Raw genomic sequence first — 23,789 nt, 5'->3', positions numbered from 1 at the left:
AATGATTTGATATATCTTTCTCTAATAAAGGGTAATATGTCCTAGGAAAAAAACAATATCTTTCATTTCAGTTTTTTTTTTCTTTCACTAAAAAAGATGCCATTTCTGTTCTTACATTAATATACATTCCAGTGTATAATATTATTTGAAGACAATCAATGAGATTTTGAACCAAGAAAGCAAACAGTCAACAGCTGAACCACAGCACCCCCTGCTGGTATAACTTTAACACTTCATTAAGCAAGAGTGCTGTGAATGTGTGGGCTGCATTGACCTGACCTTTATTGCAGTTTTGTGCAGAAATGGTGTCTTTAAATGTTTTTTTTTTTTGCAACAAATCCGCATTACAGTATATTTACTTAGATATAATTTGAATATCTGCAAGCATATTTGACATTATTATTTGTTGGCTGAGTTTATTGAAGCACTCAGATCGATAACTTTCACTGGAGTTATAACTTTATGTATAAAGCCCTTTGAATCACCAGGTTTTTTTTAATGTGCCTTGCCTTGTGGATGTAAAAGAATGCACAATCGGAAACTTGGTTTCTATGCCATATGAAAAATATTTATTTCACAAAGCAGAAAAGGAATTCTCACCTTTTTTTGTAGAAACCAGCATTCAAACAAACACAAATGTTTTTTGTGAAAACATTTACCATTGCTTCATCCGTCTGACAACAATATGCTATGAAACTGGAACAATCGGTGTCATTTCCACCAGGTACCTGCAAGACTTGTTTATTTTAACAAAAAAAAAAGTTCTAGATGTATTGCAATATACAAGCAATGTTAAACTAGTCCGTGAAATTTAAGGTTTGATAATCACTGGCTGAGTATTGATTTTGTTTTCCGTCACAGTTTTTCTTGTCCCTTAATGTTTTAGTGTTCATCCAGATCTCATTTATACAGCAAATAAAAAAGTCATTAAAAAAATAAAGCAATCACACAGCAAACATTGTTTAAAACAATAAAGCTCAAACTGTGAGATAAATATTCTACGATCCCATTTTTTTTTTCTTTTGAAATTTGTTTTGTTGTACTTTAATCCACTTTTTTTTCTTTTTCTTTTTATTATCTGACTGGGGCACCAGTGGAAGGAGGCTGAGGAGAAACCCGATCAGGTGAAACCTCAAAATGATCCTCACTGAACTCATGTGCAGGACTGCTGTCTGGAAAGTCCCCATCTGGAAGTAGACTGTGGTCAGGGGACCCAGCAGGGGACCCAGCAGGGGACCCAGCAGCCTCCACCTGCTGTTTTCTGATGACTTGTGGGAGTTTCAGAAACCTGAGAAGAGCCAGAGTTAAGGAAGTCACAATAATGTTGTTTGCTTTTATGAGGACAAGACAAAAAGGTGAATGACAAATTGAAAGGGACGGAGACCTGAAAAGTAGTTTTTGTCCTCGCTCTTTTTTGATGATGTTGAGCTTATAGTAGTGCCGCAAGGCACGGGACATCTTCTCATAGGTCATATTGTCTCGGTTCTGTAAGAAGGAATTAAAAACCATCAAGGATCAACCATTCACTAAGCTCTTACACCTGCCCTGCTTTTGCTGAATCGCTCACTTCACGTGTGTTTATTTTCCCTGTCAGATGAAACACAGTCCAGGGTACTCACCTTGTGGTTTCCCCAGAGCCGCGCCAACCCGTTGGGATCAACCACCCTGAATACCAGGCTGTCCGGGTCTTCCCACCGAATGTAGTCTTGGTATCGGTCATCACACAGCAACTGATAAACATAGTCCCAGAGCAGCCTGCACTCTGGCATTAATTAAAACAGCATTAACATACATTTTGTTTTTCAAAAGTATACATTATCATCAGATTTCGCAATTTGTTGCTTTTTTGAAGAATCTCTAATACAAAGAACTAATCTTTTATAAGTTAAACTCTGTCTCATATCTTAGGGTCTATCCACTACAGAAGATCTCTAAAGCAATATTTTGGATATTATAAGAAAATACAATAACTCCAAGACAAATATCCTTTGCTTACGGACTATCTGCAAATTAGATACATTTTTAGTTTGCATGATAGCTGAATTAGTAAAACAGCTAAATGTGAACTATATAATGGAAGCCAATGAGATGGTAGATATTCCTGTTTGGTATATAAGCTTTTTTACAAACATTATTTTAGAAGTTTATATCCATTTTCTAGTCTGTCTGTGTGCTTTTTTTCTGTGATTAAATGCACTGAGTAATTCTCAACAAATGAATATAACAATACCTGGGATGCGACCGTTGGCTTTGTATGAAGAACTTCTCGGTTTCTCTCGACTTGACAGGTTGAGAGGTTCCTGGATGACGCTCTCAGTCGGAGGAACAGACTGGACTTGGTTGCGGGGCAGCGTAGAGACAGCTGCTGATCCATCAAAGAGAAGGCAACAAAAAAATGAGAGCCGCCAAATTCTTAACCACAGTGATATATCAGAAACACAGAGCAGAGTTTTGCTGTATTTCTGTTCATTTTCCTTTTGTACCCACTTTTATGAGTGAGTGGAGTAGGGTAGGGGTGAAAGCTGGAGCGATCTCTTAGAGTTGACAAGGGCTTGTGTTGACTGCTCACAGCGGTTACAACAACTGCAGACACAGCGGTGGTAACAGCGGGGGAAACTGCGGGACAGAAATATGAGGAAATCTGAAACGCTAAACTGAAAGTAAAAGTAATTTTACAGCAGCTTTTATTGTCTCGTTTAAGAGGTTTATGGAAGACTAATGTAATGTTTAAGATAAAAAGGCCTCTTTACTTCTTGCAAACAAGGCACTGAACAAAGTCGACATGTTAGACTCTGGCACTGTGAGACAATCGGCCATGGTATAGGCCATAACCCTCTGGCAGACATCCTACTTCCTATCATGGAAAGCACCGTTTTTAATGGTAGACACGAATGAGGCACTTGTGTGGTTGTAGCGTGCTCATACAGATTTCTAGTTCTGGCACTTTAATCGCTGCTTTATGGAGATGTGCTGGGCTTTTGCTTCAACACGTTTATCTAATGCTGGGAATTGTGATGAACATACGTCTTGCAAAGCAAAGCACATCAAAATGATCCACTGCAAATACTTTAAACTGTCAAAAATAATAGAATCTTAGAAAAGAAAAATATGGTTTGAGGGCAGACATACGATGGTCAGGGCTTGGCAAAGTTTGGGGGGGTGGAGGAATGGAAAAAAAAGCTGTCTGAAGAGTAAGTGAAAAGCACGTTCTCAGCCTCGATGTGTCTGCACACGTTGTGTAGGAATTATTCGCACCCACATTCTAGAATAAAAGAGTTTGATTTGATATGCAACAAGCTCAAAACCAGCTGTGTCTGATAACTGCATGCATTGTATAGCTATAGCACTGATGTGTACTATGTTGCACAACCCCTGCATACAATATATAATGATCTGCTTGTATATGTAAGTATGTGTATGTTGTTTCTCTCTAGCCTGTTATATTTGCAAAGTGTTGGTATAGGTCCAAAGTTAAAGCTGTTTCCTGCAGTAAGTTGAACTGTTTTGAGAGCTCATCAGTTATGCTCCTATCTCAGTACAATAAGAAGAACTTGAAGAACACATTTGTTGTATTTAAATACTGTCAGTTTTTTTGTCAAGATTTCAAAACGTCTAAACTCATAATCAAAACCAAAAACTCCTGAACTTATTCATCACTGACCTGGCGAGACTGTCAAAGACTGCTGCTCTCTGACAGGGTGAGAGGGCACCTGGCAGCTGACCTCACCGTGAATGTGCCCAGTTGCCACAGAAGGAGACGCATTAGGCGGCTCACAGACAACGCTCCTCCTTTGTTGCTTCACACATTGAAGGATCTCATAGAGAACATCCCCTATAGAAAATCCAGGAGAGCTCGTGTAAACACAAACAAAGCAACATCAGCATGACCCCCCCCCCCCCCCCCCATAGACATAAGACACTCATTTCGACCTGAGCTGGGGCAGCGGCGTCTGAAGTCTTCTTTAGTAAGAAGGCACAAGGCTCTGCCGTTCATCTCAAAATGTCCCTTCTCTGGTCGCCTCAGTGAGTATTCCTTCTGAGCCCAATGGAGCCAGTGGGCAACATCCTCCTTATCCCAGAGAGATGGGTTTATCCCTAGAAATTAAAATCAAACAACAGAGATAGCATATAGTTTCATATATTGCTAAATCTACATGGTTGTATTTTACTTGTTGTGGTATAAAAGGTCAAACTCTGGAGAATCGGACTCACTCAGTCGTCCTGGTAGATGCCAAAGATCTTCTTGAGTGGGACTGACCAAAGGAACTTGGTTAGGGGGTGAATGATGGACACGTGGGGGAATGTTGACCTGCCTTCCATGCATCAGTGATGAAGGACTATTTTCTCTGTGTTCCTGCTGCAAAATATCCGACCAAATAGATGCGCACACGAATTCGAATTAGTATTGGCACCGAAACAGAAAGTCAGAGCTAAGGCAAGTTCTCAGCAAACAACAGAAGTTGCTCATTGCCCACAATTTAAAGCCTCTCTCCATTCTAAAACGGAATCGGGGTCTCTGTTTTGAAAATGACGAGAATAATCACATTAACAAATGTTATTTGTCCCTGTGAGTTTAACTTACCTTGATCAAAGGTGACGGGGAAATGCTCGCCATGGAAATGCTACTTACCAGTTCGATTACACACACAAAAAAAAAAAAAAGAATTATTTCCTTGTAAGCAGACCTACAGTTCGCACAGTCCAAGAAACACACTTAAGGTCGCATCTCTCCAAACTCAGTTTTAAATGAAATTACAAGTGTTGTATTTTCACAATCGACCCTTCCGGGAAATGAAAACGAAACATAATCTTGGCAGGGGGTGTGTGCAAGACAGACTCATTGGAGGAAGCAGCGGCAGAGGACACTTCCAAAACATTTGACAGCATGACGATCCCACAACAGAAGCGCTCCATATAATTAACCTTGTTATTTATCAATGATTGTGGGGGGGTTTAGTGACGGTGATTTTCACACTTTTCATGAAGTACACGAGTGAAGATCCAAAGTGGGAGCGAATCAGAGGAAAGACCTAGAAGCGAGACATTATAAACCTGTGGGAATGAGATAAACCGAGTGACATGACACCACAGTCAGGAGTAGCGCATGCGCTGATTGAACACACCCAGGAGCTCCTCCTCCGAGCAGGAAGTGACATCTGGAGCAAGCACTTCGGACGGGAGCAGAACGAGCGTTTCACTACTTAAAAAGCAGGTAAGGTGTTTAATCCAACAATCTGGAGAGATGGGGAACACAGCCTGCAGCACCGGTGAGAAATGGTCTGGAAGTACAGTGCAACGTCTTCCTAATGTGTTAAAACACACTCTAACACAGCTGGGAAAGGTTACTGTTGAATAGTTTATAGCAATATCAAATACTTCACTTTAATACCTTAATTTGTCAATCTTTCAATCACCCCAGTACCAAGAAACAAAGTGTAGTTAGTTCTACTTGTTTTACCAAAGTTTAATAAAAATAAAAAAATAAAAACAGGTCAAGTTTAAGCCTTAAACTGACAGTGTTGTTTTAGCTAAAATCTAAGCCAAACCTTTTGTATTAGTAGCAACTCTTGCCCAAGGCCGGATTAACTATATGGGCCCGCGGCACAGTGCCCAGGGGCACCAACCATTCACAGCCAGTGGGGGGGCACCACACGACAAACTTTAAAAATAGTTTTTTCATGAATGTTTGTACACTTAAAATGGTTACACTTGACACTTGACATAAATATTCATATAAAATTCATTATTAAAACTAATGTGATAAGAACAGCAACGATATGTCATAATTCTGAGCAATAGTGGCCTAATGTGAACATTAACCCCCCTCCCTCAACCTGTCAGTTGAGCCAGTCCACCTATGGTGAAATGCATCATGTTTTTTTTAAAAACGCAGTAAAAATAAAAAATAAATGGATAGACATCAATTAAGTGGTTGTGCGAAGATAAAAATAAAAAAAAGAGAAAGACTCCAGGCGTTTAGCGGCAATTAAAAATGTTCCAGTGTTAGATCGTTTCTTTACTAAAACATCGACAACTGCTGTCACAACCAGCTGGCTATTGCTAACGGTCCCACCATCTCCCACAACCGGGCGGCTAAATATGCAGCATCAGCACGGCACGACGGTAAGAAAACCAGGTTTCTTACAAATGCATTGTGAAATGAGAAATAGGAAGGTAGGCTATAAAACTATAATTTTACTAACTGGTCACGTACTGTATTAGCCTAATGGGATGAGATGTGATGTGAGTGAAGAGACTGAATTCTACATACATTCATCCATCCATTCATTTTTTTATAGGTAGTTTTTGTGACACTTGTTTGATGTGAAATTCATGTACTTGTGATTTTCATGTTTTGAAACGTTTTCATCAGTAAAAGCATAATTTACTGTAAATAATACATTTGTTCATTGAATACTAGCCTATAAAAATGAACATTTCTAATAAACACAGTTGGTACAATCTCAACCAATGAAGTAGGCACACAAGTTACAAGAACATAAAGTTAAGGTCTTGGGGAAAAAAAGTCTGAAATTTTGTTTTGGAAAAAGAGCAAGCACCCTGATTAAGTTTTTAAGTGTGCGTGGTTTGGCATTCCGGGGAGACAACTTATGGTGCTCTGGGACGGCTGTGGCAATGACGTCCCCCTGGATAATAGGAGTGTTGTTAGTGCTGCATAGGTGGATGCTCTTTGAATTGATAATATAGTTCAGTATAGACAAATGCTCTTCGAATTGATACACATTTTGAATCTGTACATTTTCATATATGGATGCTGTTTGGATTGATAGTGAATTGAATTGATTGGTTTTAAATGGAGATATTTGAATAATCCTACATACTGTATATAGATGGAAGCTGCTTTAATTGTTACTGATTTTGAATGAATACGTTTGAAAATGTAGCCTAGGGGCACTTGAGGTTTAGTGCCCAGGGGCACCACATTGACTTAATACGGCCCTGCTCTTGCCAACAATTGAGTGCAGTTACTTAATTTTTATCCAACTGCATGAACATCACTGCTCATCTTTTGTCTCTTAATTCTCCAGCAATGTGGGCTGAAAAACTGGGGAAACAGTTGGGTAACCCCACACAATCAGCGGCGGGATGGTTGGTCAGCAAGCTGCTTACAATTCGGAATAAGGTCCTTGAGGAGAACGCCGTCCAGCTTTGTGGGGTCCGGCCGGGGGACACGGTGCTGGAGCTCGGTCACGGCCCAGGTCTAGGTTTGCAGTCAGCAGCTAAACTGCTTACTGAACCTACAGGTCACCTCATAGGAGTGGATTACTCAGAGTACATGCATCAGGTGAAGTTAGAATACTTATTGAGTGGAATAAATTTGTCAAATCGATTTTTTTCGTTGTTTGTTTTTTTGTAATGGCATGTGTTGGTGTTTGTTTCAAATTGTCACAATCAAAAAGTGTCCGAACAACAAAAATCCTCACAGCAGAGGGATGGTTTTTTTTGTGAAAAATCTTTGCAAGCCAAGCTAAACAAGCTGCACACTGAAATCATTTCTGTAAGGAATACTTATTTAACCAAAACAGAGAAAAGTCTCAGTTGCAAAAAAAAAGCTGAGACATCTAATAGTCTGGAACAAAATTGTGTAAAGAGAGGACATAACTCACATTGGAACGGTATTGATTATTTATTTACCACTCTGACAGATGGCAAAGGAACGAATGAGGGAACTTATTGCGAGTGGCAAAGTGACCCTACACCACTGTGATGTAGCTGCAATGCCTCTGGCAGACAGCACTGTGGATAAAGTCTTTCACTGTAACTGCTACTACTTCTGGCCTGACCTCAGGAAGGGGGCTGCAGAAGTACACCGTGTAATGAAACCAGGTAATGTTATTACAGTAGGACAGACTTCATCCTCGAGATACATTTTTCATTACCATTAAAACCTGCCACAAACCCTCCTTTGATTTTTAAATATTGTTTATTCTGTCCAGGAGGCCTGATGGTGACCACACTAAGGCATTTCCATTTGGTTACTATGGCAGCAAAACGAGTGATGCCGGGGGAGAACTGGCGCCCAGAGGCCTATATGGAGGCTCTGGATGCCAGTGGCTTTACTGATGTCAGGATGGAAGACAAACAGCACAAAAACATAACTTTTCAGGCCATCTATGCCACTGCTTTAAAGTGAGACTGTGTGTATTCCACCCTGCTTTTGTTTTGTCTGATTGAACTATTTATTTACAGTGTGCCTTTTCTTTTCTTTTTTTATTTTGTCTTTATTTAGGATTGTTACATGTCAATCATACTATTATCACAGGTTACATCCTTACATCCATTTTTTTTTTATAATTAGAACAGAACATGAGGTGATATATAAAAATAAAACCACAAAGGGAAAAACAACAGTGTGCCTTTTCAACTGATTTAATAAATCAATAATACATGATTGGAGTCTTATCATTTTCATGTATTTTCCTGGTAATTGAGGATTGCTCAACTCCACCACACCGTATCATGTAAACATTTGTTTAAACATTTTCTTGGCGCAGAGAGAGAACTCAACATCAGACATGCACAAAATTGTGTTCTCTTCTCATATGGTTGAAATTTAATTTTAAGAGGGGTTTTTTCTGATATTAATGTCACAGTGTTGTTAATATACTAAAAGTCTAAATGCTTATGTTTAAAAAAATAATTTAGCTTGGTTGCAGAATGATATCTGTTTTCTTTTTGTGATGCTGCTCAATGACCGTAAACGTATTGTTGTGATAAGCTAAAGCTTGGTTGAATGTACGCTTAAACTTATTAAGATACATGTAGCCCAAATGTATGAAAAAAACACTAATTTACTTAAAGAAAAAATTAAACAACTAGATTCAAATAAAAAAGTGGTGTAATAAGTCTATATTCACCATATAATCTTACAGTTTATGCTGTAGATTACACAAAATAGACTGCCATGAAAACAAATAAGTTCAAAGTTAAATTGAAAATAAGTAAAAGGAAATCTAGTGGTTTATCGTTCTACTTACAAGAAATACATTTTGCTGCGCATCAGGCTGCATCCATGTAGGGTGGTTTTAAGAAAGGGTACACAAATATGAACATACAGTGTAAAATAAATTATATTCTAAACAGCTGTATACAGTAACTCAAGTGAGAATTAAATGTAAAAAAATGTTGGTCTGAGGCTGGGATTTAATTGGTAAACACGGTGGTTAAGGCAGGAGGTAGTTTAAAAAGAAAAAGAAAGCTGAAAAGAAGTATTTTGCATTGCTTTTAGTCCATTCGTCGAGTACAGAGATTGCACACAATAGCCTACTAGAAATTCAACGGTAGATGGTGATCGTGCTCTGTTTGAGATCGTCGCATTTAAAACAGTAGAAGAAGAAGGAGCGCGGGCGGTGCTGATTACGTAGGAAGAGGGAAATCCAAAACCGAGAAGCATTTCTGTTGGCGGAAAAAAGCTGGAAGTTGAATACACGACCGGGAATTTAACGTGGACAGCAGGTGAAACAACAAAAGCGAATTAGATACATTATCGAGCCAACACACGCTTCGTGTAATTGCTTTTACTTGTATTACATTAACCACAACCAAATGTCTGCTTAAAATGTTCAGCGTAATTAGCTTCATTTTCTTTATTCTCCACCGTAAAGGATGCAGAGGGCTTCGCGTTTAAAGCGTGAACTTCAGATGCTGAGCACCGAGCCCCCTCCCGGGATAACATGTTGGCAGATTGAGGAACGGATTGATGAGCTCCGTGCACGTAAGTGTCACGTCACTGGGTCCGGTCGATGGCTCAAAATACAGAAGAAATTGTGTACGGTATGCGAACTTGATAACAGAAAGGACAGCCCGTTAATAAAAGACCTCACAGTTAGTGGTGTATAGCCGCATTCGGACTGTAGGAACCTTTGGCAGTTCTAATAACCTTTTAATCCACGGGGCCGTTTTCTCCCGCATTCGGACATACAGGAACTCGGGACCATCTCCCTCAGTTCCTATAACCATTTTAGCTCCTTCTCTGAGGCTGGGTCTTTTCAGGGTTCTATAGGAACACATCTGAAGTAGGTGTTTGGTGGTCGGTAGCTACGCCCCTTGTCCGCATCAATCCCGACCTGGTCCCGACTCATGTGCGAATGCAGACTGAAACAGTTCCGCTGGGGAAGGACAGTTATCCTATTATTTTTTTGTGTATGAAATGCGCTGTGAATAAACTTGGCTTGTGAATAAACTCGGCACGTTTATCTAGGTAGGTGAGGTAGTTCATGGTGGTAACCACTTAAATCCTACATAAGAGGGGAAATTGTGACAAGTAATGGTAGGATTAAGTTGACAAGCGCATGCGAAATCAAATGTATAGGCTATCCTAATAAACTACGATTGCTGAACAGGAGGACGATGTACAGCTTTAAGTTTATTCACAGCACATTTCATACACAAAAAGTAATGGGAAAATATCTTTAACTTACAGGTTCATCCGCTGCTGAAGCCCCTTGTTGTGTCATGCTTTAAATCACAAACGCAATCCAGTAAATATTTACTAGTATAGTATAGTATAGTAAATATAGAGTAATATAGAGTCCGCACTGTGGTCAAAGTCAAAATATGTTCTAGTATCACCGGCCGCACTGATGGGGTGATCGAATTTTCTTCTGCTGGTGATGCCTGTGACGTGATGACGTCAGCGATGACGTATTTTTGTCCCCTTTCCTGCACTTGAGAAATTCGTATTCGTAACTTTTTTAGCAAGACTTTAGCATGTGATGGAGTAATTCTTTGAATTGTTGTGCTTCTACGTCTGCTTGAATCATTCTTCCACTGCTGATATTGCCTCACAAAAGCAGCATGTACATGAAGCCTAAATTGAAGAAACGAATATCCACCTGACAAACGGATATTCACATGGTTGAACGTTGGCGTTCCATTTTTGGGGTAGATTGACGTGGAAGAAAAGCGATGCGTGTAATACATGAAAGAGTGCTGTAAGCAACTGTGAATCTGTTGAGTAAAAATGAATAAATTGGTCTAATATTTGATGTTACTATCCTTGGCGTGTAAAACTAACAGTTTCTTTTAGGCATTTGTTAGCACATTTGTCCCAATATAGTTTTTCCTCCAAAAGAACTTTAAGAACTTATCATTTATTGTTTAAATTTTTATTACTAGATTTAATCTTATTCTCATTTTATGACTTTGTTTAGTGCATCTTTGACAGGATGTGACGCTTAATGAAACAAATTGCAATCAGCTTTGTCGACATGACAATAAAGCATTGAACCTTGAACCTTTAATCTGCTGACTGAATATTTAATTGTTGCTTTTGGTGTAAGAAAGGTAGCCTGACTACGTCTGATACCGCTCAATAGAGTTTTGAGTATGGGGCGTGTTTCAACCGAACCAGGAGGAAAAAATGCCTCTTCGCTCAATTGGATAGACCTACAATCAATCAGAATTCAAACCAAGCGCTCTTTAGTGACGTAGTCGATAATGTCCCTGTTGATCATCTGTCCATCATCGTATAAAGCCCGCCCTAGCAATCTGATTGGGGTCGACTGATTCCATGTCGGGCATAATGATTTCCCAACTGAGCAGAGCCAGACCGAACTTCCCGACCAAAAAAAATAAATTTATGGGCGGGGCTAAGTTCGGCTGGCACCCAGGCTATAAGAAAGGTACCTTGAACCTCAAACTGTTCTTCTGTGGATTTAAGTTGTCTTCCAACTTTTCATCAATGCCAGATTCAGAATTTCAAGATCCGGGGGTCATACATAGTTACAAAACTGTTTGCTGTTCTTATCGCTGCAGGTGGTTCTTTATGACCACAGCTATGGGTTTGATTTAGTTTCCAGCTGATTCAGATTGGATTTTAATTCATCAGATGCTTTTGAAGTGATAAAAATCATTCTTACACTGGTTCACTTTCCATTGCAGAAATAGTGGGTGGGACAGGAACGCCCTATGAGGGTGGACTCTTTTCGCTGGAAGTGAAGCTCCCAGAGAGGTGCCCTTTCTTTAAAATAGAAATCCATTCAATGGTTTACCAATTACAAGCATGTACTTTACTCGTGTTGACCTGCTTTTAACTTTTCTTAGGTACCCATTTGAACCTCCAAAAATGCGATTCTTGACCCCAATCTACCACCCAAATATTGACAACTCAGGACGCATCTGTCACGATGCTCTCAAACTCCCACCAAAGGTTGTAAGAAATCTCAACCACAAAAGACTATTTATGTTTGTATGTATATATCTGACATGGCGTCATATCCTTATAATTTTATACATCATTTTCTTTCTGTCATTTATTCTCCTTCAGGGAGCTTGGAAGCCATCTCTGAACATCTCCACAGTCCTCACCTCCATTCAGCTGCTCATGGATGAACCCAATCCCGATGACCCGCTTATGGCTGATATAGTGAGTCGCATGTAAACTCATATAAACCAGACATACTATCTGTTTGAGTAGCTTCACTTGAATACATCATCACACTGCTGTGGTTAATTTTTTTCCTCAAGAATATTTGAATGGATATGTGGCTATAGAGCTTTATGCAACTGGAAAAGAACTAAAAACGTTTTCTTCCTGCCTTTTTTTATTTGAAGTTCAGTCTTTCAACGTTTAAAATGGTGTAAATCCAACCTTTATGCATGGAGTAAACGTATTCTTTTTCTTTTTTTATGGAGTCATCAGAGTTCAAATACAACAAACACCTGTTCATGGAAAAAGCCAAGAAGTGGACACAGGAACATGCAGTTCAGAGGAATACTGTAAGTCACCTGGTCTGAGTAATTCACTGCTGCTCTTGATAGCAACACTTTTTCTTTTTAGACTTTCTTAATCATCATTCTCTTCCATCATGCATTCACTGCTTGGGTAGGCTGCATTAGTTTTAGATAATGACGTGATTTTAATCGCTCCCCTGCACTGTATTTCCTGTCGTGATGTGAGTTAGGTGTAGTAGCTGATTTTACCCACAAGGCTGTGCTGTGCTCCCTCAATAGAACATGAGTCAAGTCATTCAGACAGGTCGCACTGAGACTGCCTCTAACAGTTTTGATGTATTTGTTCAGGGAGTAGTGGAGGACAACAAAGAAAACACTCTGGAGCAAAAAGAACCATCCCGAAAGAGGGAGGCGCACAGTGTCCACCAAGAGACCGAGGAGCCAGCAAAGAGAACTTGTCTTTAGTTTGCAACTCATTTGTTAGCGGTATCTCATCTCACTAACCACCATGCTTTGCACACCTGTCGGTTTTTCGACAATAATTTAACAATTTTATTTCGTGCTATTTTCATCCTCTATTCATTTATAACAAAAATGGTTTCTAAGTATTCTGTGTATGTATTGTGATATTAAAGATTATAAATCTATTGCACTGAAGGTCTTGACTTCTTGTATATTGTTGGATTTGTTTTCCATTACCGGCATAAGCAGAGTGCTAGATCTGTGTACAGTATGAAGACGTGATTTTATTCAAACATACGTTTACCAATCGTATACAAAGTATTTACAACCTAAATGGTACAATTTTTTTCTTTTTTTTTTTTTTCTTTTTACAAACTTAAGATTTTATTTCTTAATATATAAAATTATGTATTTGCTGTTTATAAAAAGGAGACAAAACATAAGGCTGTATTGAGTCGATACCATGCTAGTTCAGAGGTAGTTACATTGTAGGTATATATATATATATATATATATATATATAGTTTGCCTACTACAAAATCTGCAGAAGATAGCAATTTCCCATTCACTTCGTATGTCTAATTGCCCCCTGTTAGGCAGAGTTGCATATTATGGACCAAAACATGTAAACCATATGAAGTTGAATATGCAACCCGTTTCCTGTTGCATTGTGCTGCCACCTAAAATAATTACAATTTTATAATAAGTGAGTTTGTATCACACAGTTGTAACATTGATGTGGATGTAAAACGCTAACTTACACTGGTAAATTGGCCAGGTGTGTTTGACAATAAGTCCCTTTTTGTGTTTAAAACAGACCGTGGCAAAGATAAAAAAAAAGAAAAATAACCAGACAATTTGTAATTTCTCATTTGCATGTCTCATTATCACATTTCAGTATAAACATTTATTTGCTCTGGGTAAAGCATTGATTTGTCTGATGCTTAGATTTTCATTGTAGTTAACAACTTTTGAGTTTTCTCTTAGTTGTTTAAGTCCATGATTGACTCAGTCCACTGGATAGTCTCTGAAATTGCCCTTTATTTCAACAGGACTGGCATTTCCATAAAAATAAAAGTCTTTCCAATGAAAGCCACTTTTAGTCCCACCCTCAATTTGTAGAGGCTCTTTGTAGAGGTTTTGTCATCTACTTCCTATAGTCCTCAACCGCTTCTGTTCACTCATTATTAGGAGCTTGTAATAATCCAGAGATGGTCCTGCTGCTGCAGCACGATCACCGTCCTTTAATGTCCATGGTACCTAGATTTTCTGACAGCTAGCTTTGTGGCTCATGGGTGGGAGGTGAGTCATGATAGCACAATACAGAAGGAAAGTGTAATGAATCACATCTTGATCCAAACTCGCCGGACATTCATTGTTGCTCGGGCTCTCTCATTCTGTCACCCTCTCCCTATCTCTGGCAGTGAGAGTGGGTATTTGGCAAGGGATGAGCGGAACTGAAGAAGTGGAGGAGCAGTGGGAGAATCTGATTGGGTCCAGTCGGGGCTGGGAAGAAGACCCCCCACTGTATATGGTATCAGCATCATTGAGTGACACGTGCATTGATGAATCGGAGCAGGAGCTCTTCTCTGTCTCCACAGAAACCAACGAGTCCAGGGTGCGGCCCCGACGCAGCTGTGGACGTGCTTTGGGGCGAGGCCAGAAGAACAACTGAGAGTGGTCTCTTGTGAAAAGCAGGAAGAGGAGAGGGTTGAGGCAGGCGGGCAAAGGCTGCAGGAGGAGCAGGACTGATTTCAGAACCTCTTCCCCCAAGGAGAGGAGACCCAGGAGGGAACAAAGGGAAAGGAAAGCTACTGGTACGTAGAGGAGGCCATTAGTGAATATTAGCCAGGCAACATGTTTGATCATGGTACAGTCCCACAAGCCCTCGCATTCCCCCCTCAGTAACTCCCAGTAAAGACAGATGTATGAACCTGTGACTATAAGCAAGCACAGGGTGTTCATCATAATGAGTGCTAAGGGAAAGCCAAGGGAGGACTGCAGGCGAGAAGATGGTGGTGGCAGGGGCGAGGGAAGGCAGAAAGGCGAGGACCCATACTCTCCAACTCCGACCAGCGGGAGCGAAGCAAGTGTGAGGGACAGAGTGAGGCAGAAAACCGCACACGTGCGTACACTCCCAAGGGATGGGGATTTCCCATAGGCGCGGGCACATGTCACATTCACACCACACTGTACTGCTGCAAGAGTCAGCAGCAACACACTCGCCTCGGATGCAAACACCCAGACCCATCCTGTCGCCTGACAACCAGGACCCCCTTCCCAGCGGGCTCCATGGTGACTGAATTCTCCCAGAGTAAGGGCATCCACAAGGGCCAGAGTGCACGTACACACCCCTGTCAGCAGATTGGAGGCACCCATGCAAGCCACAGTGAAGCGAAGTGGTGACAAGTAGCCCGGTGAACCAAAGATGGACAAGAGCAGGATGGAGTTCCCCAGCAGCGACACCAGGGAGATGGACCACAAGCCAACACGAACTAGCCAGCTGCCCAAAAGAGAATCACAGGGACGGAAAGGGCCTGAAACAAAAAATGCAAAACTCATGAGCTGAAAAGTGAAATGTCAGTATACAATTCCTGGCCCAGTATTGTCATACTTGTCAAAACAAATGTTATTCAAATGATCACATCACTAAAGGTTTAACTTGACTTACCAGGTGTGGGTGTGCATTGCACACTCGTTTGCAGTTTGGATTCTTCTATTTCAAGCTGGAACTCCTCCAGGTCAGTGTCATCTAAAACACAACGTTGTCGATAGGGTCACAATTCAGAGACCAATCTGTTGTATGAGCAGTGTTTAGCTTTTGTCTGGCAAGTTCACAGTTTATTGAACATGCATAGGCTTGCCACGAATTTACGTATGGCAGATTTAGCGTGGTACTAGCTGTATTATATTGTTGTGATCATAAACGGAGGTAGTCTAACATTCTTTCGGAGGGATGGATAAGTATTTCGAGAAGATGGCTGGCAAGAAATTTAATTGGTACGACATGTTTGTATATCAATTAAAGTGGAATAAATTTTGATGAGAAATATGTCAAGGTGTAATTATTCTTTGTCTATTTTCAGTTTTAGTTGTGTAAGTTTAATGGTTTTTACCTCAACTTTATTTTGGTTAATTTGTGTTTATACTTTATGCTAACCACAGGAATGCACTGTATGATCAACATGGAGGTGTAAGAATATCAGGTGAGAACATATTTCAGGCTGAGAACTGAGCCTGAACATGCTGAGCTCAGACTTCTATCCATTATGCCCGAGGTGTATATCATGTATTAAAACCTAATGTATGCTTTTATAGACATTGAAAGTTTGTGCTGGCTCACAGTGCGTGTCGGCGTGGATGGGATACATGGCTGCAGTCCTCTTTTGAAGGTCCTCGTGAGTGTTGCTCTGCTCTGTGTCCCACTGGCTGGCTGGTTTGTAGCTATCGCAGGATGCATATACACAGCACTGGTAGGCATACGGCATCTCTACTACCCTGTAACAAACAGATGGGAACAGTGTTTACAACAAGCAAGAGAAGACAAAAGTAGAACAGGTGGTGGGGATTAAATGCTCTTTAAAATATTACACTTGATTACTTTTTCTTTTATTGTGAGCATTAACTTATTTTTGGTACAATCTTTAGTCTGTTTCTATTAACAGTTAAAACAGCCATCCATCCATTTTCTATGCCCGCTTTATCCGTGGGTCGGGTCGCGGGGGGGGCTGGAGCCTATCCCAGCGGTCATCAGGCGATAGGCACAGTTAAAACATCTGACTGTGTTCTGTATTTACATTCATCCTGACAAAAGTGAGGGAGGCTGGATCATCTTTGATGTGGCTGGCTGTATGCAACCATTTACTGTATTGAAATAGTTTTTTGGAAATGGCTCTCTGCCAGGACTTTTGTTTTGGTCAGTGTTCAACAGTAATGCTGGTATCACATCTGCCTTTGAAACTTACTCCGCACTTATACTTCGCTGCACCTTTCCACGCCTTCAGGGATATCTGTAACAAGAATTAACTTGCTGCTAACAAATGCCTCCTCATTGTTGAAGTTCAGCTCAGGAATGGCTTGCAGGGTTGTGCTGTAATTAGCCATTTGTCAGACTTGGCTGCTTTTGGTAAACTGATATTAATAGATCATTTTAAGAGGAGGGATAATTTAAGGGATGGGATGAGATGTATTGTTCCTTACAGCCACAGGATATACACCTGGATCATTAAATCAGTTTTTGTTAAGGAACCAAATTACTGAAGTTCATATTGGAGACACATTCAATGTTTATTGAATAGATGGTGTATTTGTGTGTTACCTCATGTGGGGGAATTGATCCGAACTGAAGGCTTCATATAATTCTGGGTTCCCCTTCAGCTTGAGATGGGTGAGGCCCCCCAAACCTGCAGCTGGTACGGAGCTTAGGCGGTTTTCTGTCAGGTCCCTAAAATAAATTAAAAGGAAAACAGAATATGTTTACAAAGAGTAGCTTTTTGTGGTTTAGAGTTATACTTAGTAAGAAAAAGGAGGGGGGGACGGACGTGTCTGTTAGATATTTCAACCTGTTCAGACAAGGCCCAGAATCAGATTTCCTCTAGATTGTACTTACTGTCAGATATAGAAAATGCACTTGTTTGGTTAGGCAAACTTCAATCTTTATGTAATCCCGGGACTCTTACATACTGCTAATTTATGATACACAGATTCATCATGCCCTCTAGGGGAGCAGAGTGACACTGATGACAGATCAGATGAAAGGCAGGAGAGTCTTGAGGGAGTGAGGAAAGGGAAGGTTTTTACTCACAGTTTGATCAAAGAGTGGAGCGAGGCGAAAGCATCTGGGTGAATCCACTCGATCATGTTCCAGCTCAGATCACTGTCAGGGAAAAACAGAGAGAAAGATACAAAGTGAACTGAAATAAACTTACAGGAGTTACAACTCCAAGCATAACTCGTATGCCTCTGAGTGTAGTATATCACCACTGGGTGTCAGTATCAGGACATACACTTTTATAGCTTGAGCCTAACCGACACTTCTAAATCTTTTTCACATCATGAATCCCTAGAATTAACCAGTGTGTACTTTTGACATTTCTTTCCTACTTTTAGTGATTTTCCCCTCCACATATTGATTTGTTTAAATCGTATTGCTTGAAAGAGGTTAACCCGTTTGGCATTTTTCAAGAGAAAAGCTCACATAGAGCAAATTTTGTATAACGCGATTATGTTTTGCCATTCTTTTTAGAGCAATCTATTCAATTAAACCCCATATGTTTTGACTTCCTGGGTGGGGCCTTGACGCCAGGGTTGGGAACCACTGAAATGGAATGATAAATGGACTGCAATTGTGTAGGCTAGTGCTTTTCAAGTCTTATTGACCACTCAAAGTGATTTACACTACAAACCACATTCACCCACTATTTGTATTGAATACATACAGAGCTTATCCTGACACACCCACAGTCCTGAACAGATGATACACTGGGGCAATTTAAAGTTCACTATCCTGCTTAAGGTCCAGTTATGTGAAGTGGAGCAGCTGCACCCAACTGATTAGAAGGTGACACATTCAACCCCTAACAATGAATTTCAAAGAAAATCACATGTAACGTGTGAGAAGTTAAAACAGCTAAAACGAGGATGGACTCACAGTGATCTAAGGGATGTAAGCTGCTGGAAGGTGCTCGACTCTATCCTCCTGATCTGGTTATGTTGTAGTCCACTGTAAACAAAAATGTATGAGTTAACAAACAGCTGATATAATACAAAATGAGCCGTAATGAGGTAAAAAGTATTAACAATTTTGTTTATTGGGAGCTACAATACTCACATCTCTTGCAGTGCTGAGCAGTGATAAAAGCTGGGAAGATCCTCTATCTGGTTGTAAGAAAGCTCCCTATAACAGCACAGAAAGCAACTTATACAAAGCGCTCAGGGAACACAGTGGCCAGCTGTGGACTTCTAGTGTTGGAAATTATGAGGTGACAGGATTATTTGGGTGTCAGCTCTGTGAGCACGGCAATGTACATTGATTTATTTTTCTTTTTTTTTTCTTTTGAGGGTGGGGTGTAGGGCATGGTGATTGGATTTCATAGCAAAGTGATTGTATGGATGATTGCTCGGGGGTACAACTCTCCACAGTCGGGTATTGTGTATCAGTTTTTGTAACTCTCACCCCCCACAATATGTGTGTGTTTGTGCGTACTCACAGCACTCTGAGGCGAGGCAGCTGCTCACATAGATCCACAGGGAGAGCTGAGAGACCAGCCCGAGTCAGCGTCCTATAGAGAAAAAGAGGTTCCTCTGATCATTGTTGGAGTGCAAGCAAGCGAAAGGATCTCCCAGTCCCGTGAGTCTAACTTGGTCAGACAGGCAGCTGTGTAGGTTCGCCAAACCTGTCCCTGGCTGGCATAACTAGCCAACCCCTCCCTATTCTTCTATTCGTTCCCCATCTATTTTAGAGTCCTAAAACACACATGTTCTGACCTCAACCCAGGTGTTTTTCCACATTCTTTCATGTCGTATGCAGTGAAATGATGTATGTATGCCACTCACAAAATTTCCAGGCTGGTGGTTCCTTTCAAATCAGGAAACTCTTGAATCTGGGTTGCTCCATTCAGAGAACTGCAGGGAAATGAGGTTGGGAAGAAAAGTATCAGACTATGCAACTATCTTTCTCTTGGCTTCTCTCTCTAATACTCACACACCCGTGCATGAACACAGACCTCATCTAAAAGCTCATTTCAGCCATCAAACTATTGCTCCAACGTCAACAAAGGCTGTTTTGGCCTTCTCACCAGACATCATAAGTCACACCATTCAACATGTTCTCACAACACACTCTCTCTTACCACATCAGCACACAGCACAGCCATACCCTAACACAACATCATTCAGTAGGCGATTACACATGTCCACCTAACTCTCAATGCAATGGACAGAGGATGATTTAAACAGTGTTTGTGCTAACTCACTGGAATGGTTTTTACTGACCACATACTTACAGTGTGTGTAACTTAGGTAAGAACTGGAAAGCAGACTTTCCCACAAACTGGATGGGGTTCTCATAAAAATGACTGCAAGAAAAAGGGAATAAAATAAGATGTGTTGTGTTTATTTTGCATGTACACATGTAGCATTATGAATGAAAATCAAACTCACATGGTTTGGAGCTGAGGGTTCCCCACAAATGCCTTCTCAGGGATCGCTTTGATATTGTTGTTATGGAAGCCCCTGGAAATACAAAAACACTATTAGTGAGACACTCGATCAATATATATGAGATTTTGTGTGTTTGGAGAAGTGACAGTTTGTGCTTGTGAGTGAGAAGCAAGTCATATGTCCTTGTTGCACCTGCCGTTGCACAGCTGAAAAATTTTTTTGGACACACGAGATGTAAACACACACACACACACACACACACACACACACACACACACACACACACATACGCTGTATCTGTGACCCATATGCATGCTACGAAACATCTGCTGAAGCAGAGGGAAAACACTGCGTGTGCATCTGTGTTTATGTGCAGGCAAGCGGCTGCGTGGGTGTGTAGCCAGCACCTGCTTAGGGCGAGAGAGATTGTATCCGAGTGCCACATTAAAATCACTTAACGGGATTACTTGGGATAACGCAACCATGATAGTCATGTCGGGCAGGTGTGTTTTCGTGTATGTGCGTGCAAATGCATACTCACAGTTCCTGAAGTTTGCTCAGTGTCCTGATGGCCAAGGGGAACTCCTGTAGATCATTGTAGTTTAAATCCCTGCAAGTAAAGTAAACTGTTAAATGATATTTAAGATGGTTAAGTCCAAGCCCTTCAGGTTTCTGTTGAAATCGTCATTTATCCAAATCTGATGCTCTGTGTTTCTTTTTGTGAGATGGTGTCCGATTGCATATGTACGCGATGCCATTTCCTCTCCAGCCTGAAACCAACACCTGTAGAGTGTGAAGTTTAGGTTTGACTGTTGACCTTTGCTGCTCTGACCTTATTATTTAGGTATTTGTCTCATTAGTTTCTCAGAAAGCGCTGTATCAAAACAACCATCGTTATAGTTGACGCACAGTTCACATGCAGGTGCCAGAAAAAGGAGTTGGACGTTATTTCTAGTCTTCACACTGATCAGTGATAATTTTGTTACAGTATCATGTTCTGTTGGCTACTCTGGCAGTGCTGCCCACCTAAACATAATGTAGTGTAAGCATACCCCCACATGGCAACGGGAGTCCCTGAATGTTGCAGCCTGACTCACCCCATAAACGAAAGATAGACAAATGAATTAAGCCAAAGTGAAAAATGACTGCGGCCTTGTCAGTGGGGCTTCTGCGTAGAAAAGTTCTGGTTACCTGCATATGTTTTTAATTGAAGTAAGAGGAGGATATTTGCAGACCAAACTAAAGAAAACTGAAACAATCCAGACATATAACTTCAGATATTTTGATGATATTTCATTTGATGATGTTTAATTTTATCAGATACAAAAAGAAAAACATTAAAGCTGAATTATGGCCACAACTGTCGGCCATTGGTAAACCCAAATTGGTTAACCAGTGCCAAACACAACTCTGGAGCTGCTTTAGGAATGTTACTAAGAGCCAAAAAAATTGACCTGGCCTCTAAACATCCAAGATCCCAATCTCATCAAACATCCACAGGATGAGCTGGAACAAGTCTTACCCACAGAAGGTCCCACTACACAACCCACTGGACCCAAAAAAATCTGCTGCAAATGTCCCAGAGCCAGACACCACAGGACACACCCAGGGTCCCCGTTTCCAAGCCCTGATGGATCAGAGCTGCTTTGGCAGAATGAGGGGGCGTTACACAATATTAAGTGGTTTTAATGTTGTGGTCGGTTATTGTAAGAGTTGTATAAACTGCCGATGAACTTGTGTTAATGGGAAAAGAATAGCGTACATGAGTTTGCTTGGTCATAAGTGTGTACTCAAACATGTATATACCAGGGCATGTGTGTCAACATACGATGTCGTTGAAGATTCTCAGCCATCAACAACCAGGGATATCTAAAAGTTCTACCTTCCAAAAAGCCAGATGCCTTTGACAAGGATACTTTGAACCACGTATATATGTTTTACAATAGCGGTTTGCCATGTTTGCCTGTATGCATCTGCTCTGTCCTCTGCATATGTGACCCGCTCTGGCGAAATGAGTCGGAAGTCGCAACGTTCTATTTTGAGGTACGGGCAGATAACGTGAAAAAACAATGGATTCAAAAAAAATTTTTTTTTTAGCTAATTTCAAAGAATAGACATTAAAAAACAATCTCCCAAAGTTGTATATTCCATATAATTGAGGAAAGGCACGTAAATGACAATTCAAGTTGACTTGCAAGTTGTATTAAATGCGTTAAAATTGAACAGGTTGAACAAATTCATCGACTCCTCTCCCGTTAACGTCTACCGTTCCTAATACCTCTGAGGATTTCCCTTTACCTCTGAAACGTCTCTATCTCTGCTCACTTCATAAAACCAATCAAAATGCTTAAAAATGTACACACACAGTGACACAAAGGCCCACAATAGGCGGGAAGTCACGTTTCGAGTGACTGGTGCACGCGATTGGTCCAGCCATCACTCCTGTCAAACTAGCTATCTGTGTTGGTGTAGCCTAAACCAGGGGTCCCCAACCTTTTCAGCACCAAGGACCGGTTTGGTTCTGCAATTTGTTCCCGCGGCCCGGGGGGGGGGGGGGGGGGGGGATACTTTTTTTTTTTTTTTTTGTACTTTACGTTCAACAGACATTACATTTAGCAGATGCTTTTACAAATTAGGATATGATGACAGACAGACAGTCATCATTGAAAAAAATAAACGTGCACAATCGGCCTCCCATAATGCAATCTATGCAGTTTCCAAGTATAGAATCTAGCGAGTGAAATGAAAGAATTCCCGATTTCCATGTCTTTTAAAAAAAAAATAATAATAATTTTTTTTTTTTTTTTTTTTCCCAATCTCACGGCCCGGTTTCGAATGTCCGGTACCGGTCCGCGACCCGGTGGTTGGGGACCCCTGGCCTAAACTAATCGTAGAAAGTCTCTCAATATTCGTCATTGTCAAAAAAGTCATCGTCTTATTACAATATTAGTATCGTGTAGTACTGTAGTATAGTGTAGTGTGTTGATCTGTGTTTTTGTTTTAAAATGTCATTCGCTAAAGAAAGTAGAGAAAGCTTTAAACTCTCGTGTCCAATTTTAGCTCTGCTGCTGGACAGCAAGACTTGCTAGCGCTAGTTACGGATTTTTTTTACTGACGTGATATCTTCTGAAGAAGATAATGACAGCGATGTCGAAGACTCGGATATGGAAAAGGAGCAAGAATTCGCCACTCATGTGGAAGATGACGATGAAGTCATTGAGCAACCTGTGACTGATATTAATGAGGTGACGAGGGCTATGTCGAGCTGTGGAGCAGTGTGTGTGGGAACAAAAATAAATATTTTCTAATCATTTGGGCTTCAGTCTGGTTTAATACCATTTTATATGTGTACAAATGCCTTTGGTAAAATTAAGCTTTAAGATAAAGAGTTTATCCCCTTAAATTCACAGGATTTTGAAAGCTATCAACAAAAAAACGGGCTAAAAACTTTAAACGCGATTTTCTCAGGT

General features: G+C 40.6%; 3 protein-coding genes across 5 annotated transcripts in view; 1 reads left to right on the top strand and 2 right to left on the bottom strand.

The window, feature by feature from the left end:
- Positions 1–546: 546 nt before the first annotated feature.
- On the bottom strand, positions 547–5,065 carry etv7 (ETS variant transcription factor 7). Of its 2 annotated transcripts, none has more exons than XM_075476839.1 (9): positions 4,583–5,065; positions 4,213–4,357; positions 3,931–4,095; positions 3,662–3,832; positions 2,488–2,616; positions 2,231–2,365; positions 1,620–1,762; positions 1,385–1,485; positions 547–1,288 (listed from the first exon to the last, which is right to left on the bottom strand). In XM_075476839.1, the coding sequence occupies exons 1-9, from the start codon at positions 4,613–4,615 to the stop codon at positions 1,075–1,077; spliced, it is 1,236 nt and encodes a 411-aa protein (XP_075332954.1). In that variant the 5' UTR covers positions 4,616–5,065; the 3' UTR covers positions 547–1,074. The 2 variants fall into 2 exon arrangements, with proteins under 2 accessions (XP_075332954.1, XP_075332955.1); XM_075476840.1 differs by having other exon boundaries at positions 2,231–2,362; positions 4,583–5,064.
- On the top strand, positions 4,840–13,423 carry ube2t (ubiquitin-conjugating enzyme E2T (putative)). Of its 2 annotated transcripts, none has more exons than XM_075476837.1 (10): positions 4,840–5,212; positions 7,050–7,306; positions 7,668–7,848; positions 7,959–8,151; positions 9,627–9,736; positions 11,905–11,974; positions 12,067–12,172; positions 12,290–12,388; positions 12,658–12,741; positions 13,045–13,423. In XM_075476837.1, the coding sequence occupies exons 2-10, from the start codon at positions 7,052–7,054 to the stop codon at positions 13,159–13,161; spliced, it is 1,215 nt and encodes a 404-aa protein (XP_075332952.1). In that variant the 5' UTR covers positions 4,840–5,212; positions 7,050–7,051; the 3' UTR covers positions 13,162–13,423. The 2 variants fall into 2 exon arrangements, with proteins under 2 accessions (XP_075332952.1, XP_075332951.1); XM_075476836.1 differs by having other exon boundaries at positions 4,840–5,267.
- lgr6 (leucine-rich repeat containing G protein-coupled receptor 6) overlaps positions 12,542–23,789 on the bottom strand; it is a 41,168-nt gene continuing 29,920 nt past the window's right edge. Inside the window, exons 7-18 of the mRNA XM_075476835.1 lie at positions 20,861–20,929; positions 20,320–20,391; positions 20,163–20,234; positions 19,714–19,782; positions 19,368–19,439; positions 18,989–19,054; positions 18,809–18,880; positions 17,963–18,034; positions 17,477–17,602; positions 16,502–16,656; positions 15,830–15,910; positions 12,542–15,695 (exon numbers count right to left, since the gene is read on the bottom strand). Of these exons, the coding sequence (XP_075332950.1) occupies positions 14,551–15,695; positions 15,830–15,910; positions 16,502–16,656; positions 17,477–17,602; positions 17,963–18,034; positions 18,809–18,880; positions 18,989–19,054; positions 19,368–19,439; positions 19,714–19,782; positions 20,163–20,234; positions 20,320–20,391; positions 20,861–20,929 (2,071 nt within the window). The 3' untranslated portion in view covers positions 12,542–14,550. The remainder of the gene's footprint in view (positions 15,696–15,829; positions 15,911–16,501; positions 16,657–17,476; positions 17,603–17,962; positions 18,035–18,808; positions 18,881–18,988; positions 19,055–19,367; positions 19,440–19,713; positions 19,783–20,162; positions 20,235–20,319; positions 20,392–20,860; positions 20,930–23,789) is intronic.

The sequence above is a fragment of the Odontesthes bonariensis genome, chromosome 10, assembly GCF_027942865.1.
Source record: "Odontesthes bonariensis isolate fOdoBon6 chromosome 10, fOdoBon6.hap1, whole genome shotgun sequence".
Taxonomy (NCBI): domain Eukaryota; kingdom Metazoa; phylum Chordata; class Actinopteri; order Atheriniformes; family Atherinopsidae; genus Odontesthes; species Odontesthes bonariensis.
The sequence above is the reverse complement of the archived record's forward strand: the minus strand, read 5'-3'. Positions and strand labels throughout refer to the sequence as shown.

Bases quoted from the DNA above. Each gene is read 5' to 3' on its own strand.
- etv7 (XM_075476839.1), bottom strand. From the start codon at position 4,615: ATGGCGAGCATTTCCCCGTCACCTTTGATCAAG. The intron at 1,486-1,619 runs GTGAGTACCCTG...TCCTTCTTACAG, and splicing joins GGCTCTGGGGAAACCACAAG to AACCGAGACAATATGACCTA. The intron at 1,289-1,384 runs GTCTCCGTCCCT...GGCTCTTCTCAG, and splicing joins GGACAAAAACTACTTTTCAG to GTTTCTGAAACTCCCACAAG.
- ube2t (XM_075476836.1), top strand. From the start codon at position 5,243: ATGGGGAACACAGCCTGCAGCACCG. The intron at 5,268-7,049 runs GTGAGAAATGGT...TTAATTCTCCAG, and splicing joins GAACACAGCCTGCAGCACCG to CAATGTGGGCTGAAAAACTG. The intron at 7,307-7,667 runs GTGAAGTTAGAA...CCACTCTGACAG, and splicing joins ACTCAGAGTACATGCATCAG to ATGGCAAAGGAACGAATGAG.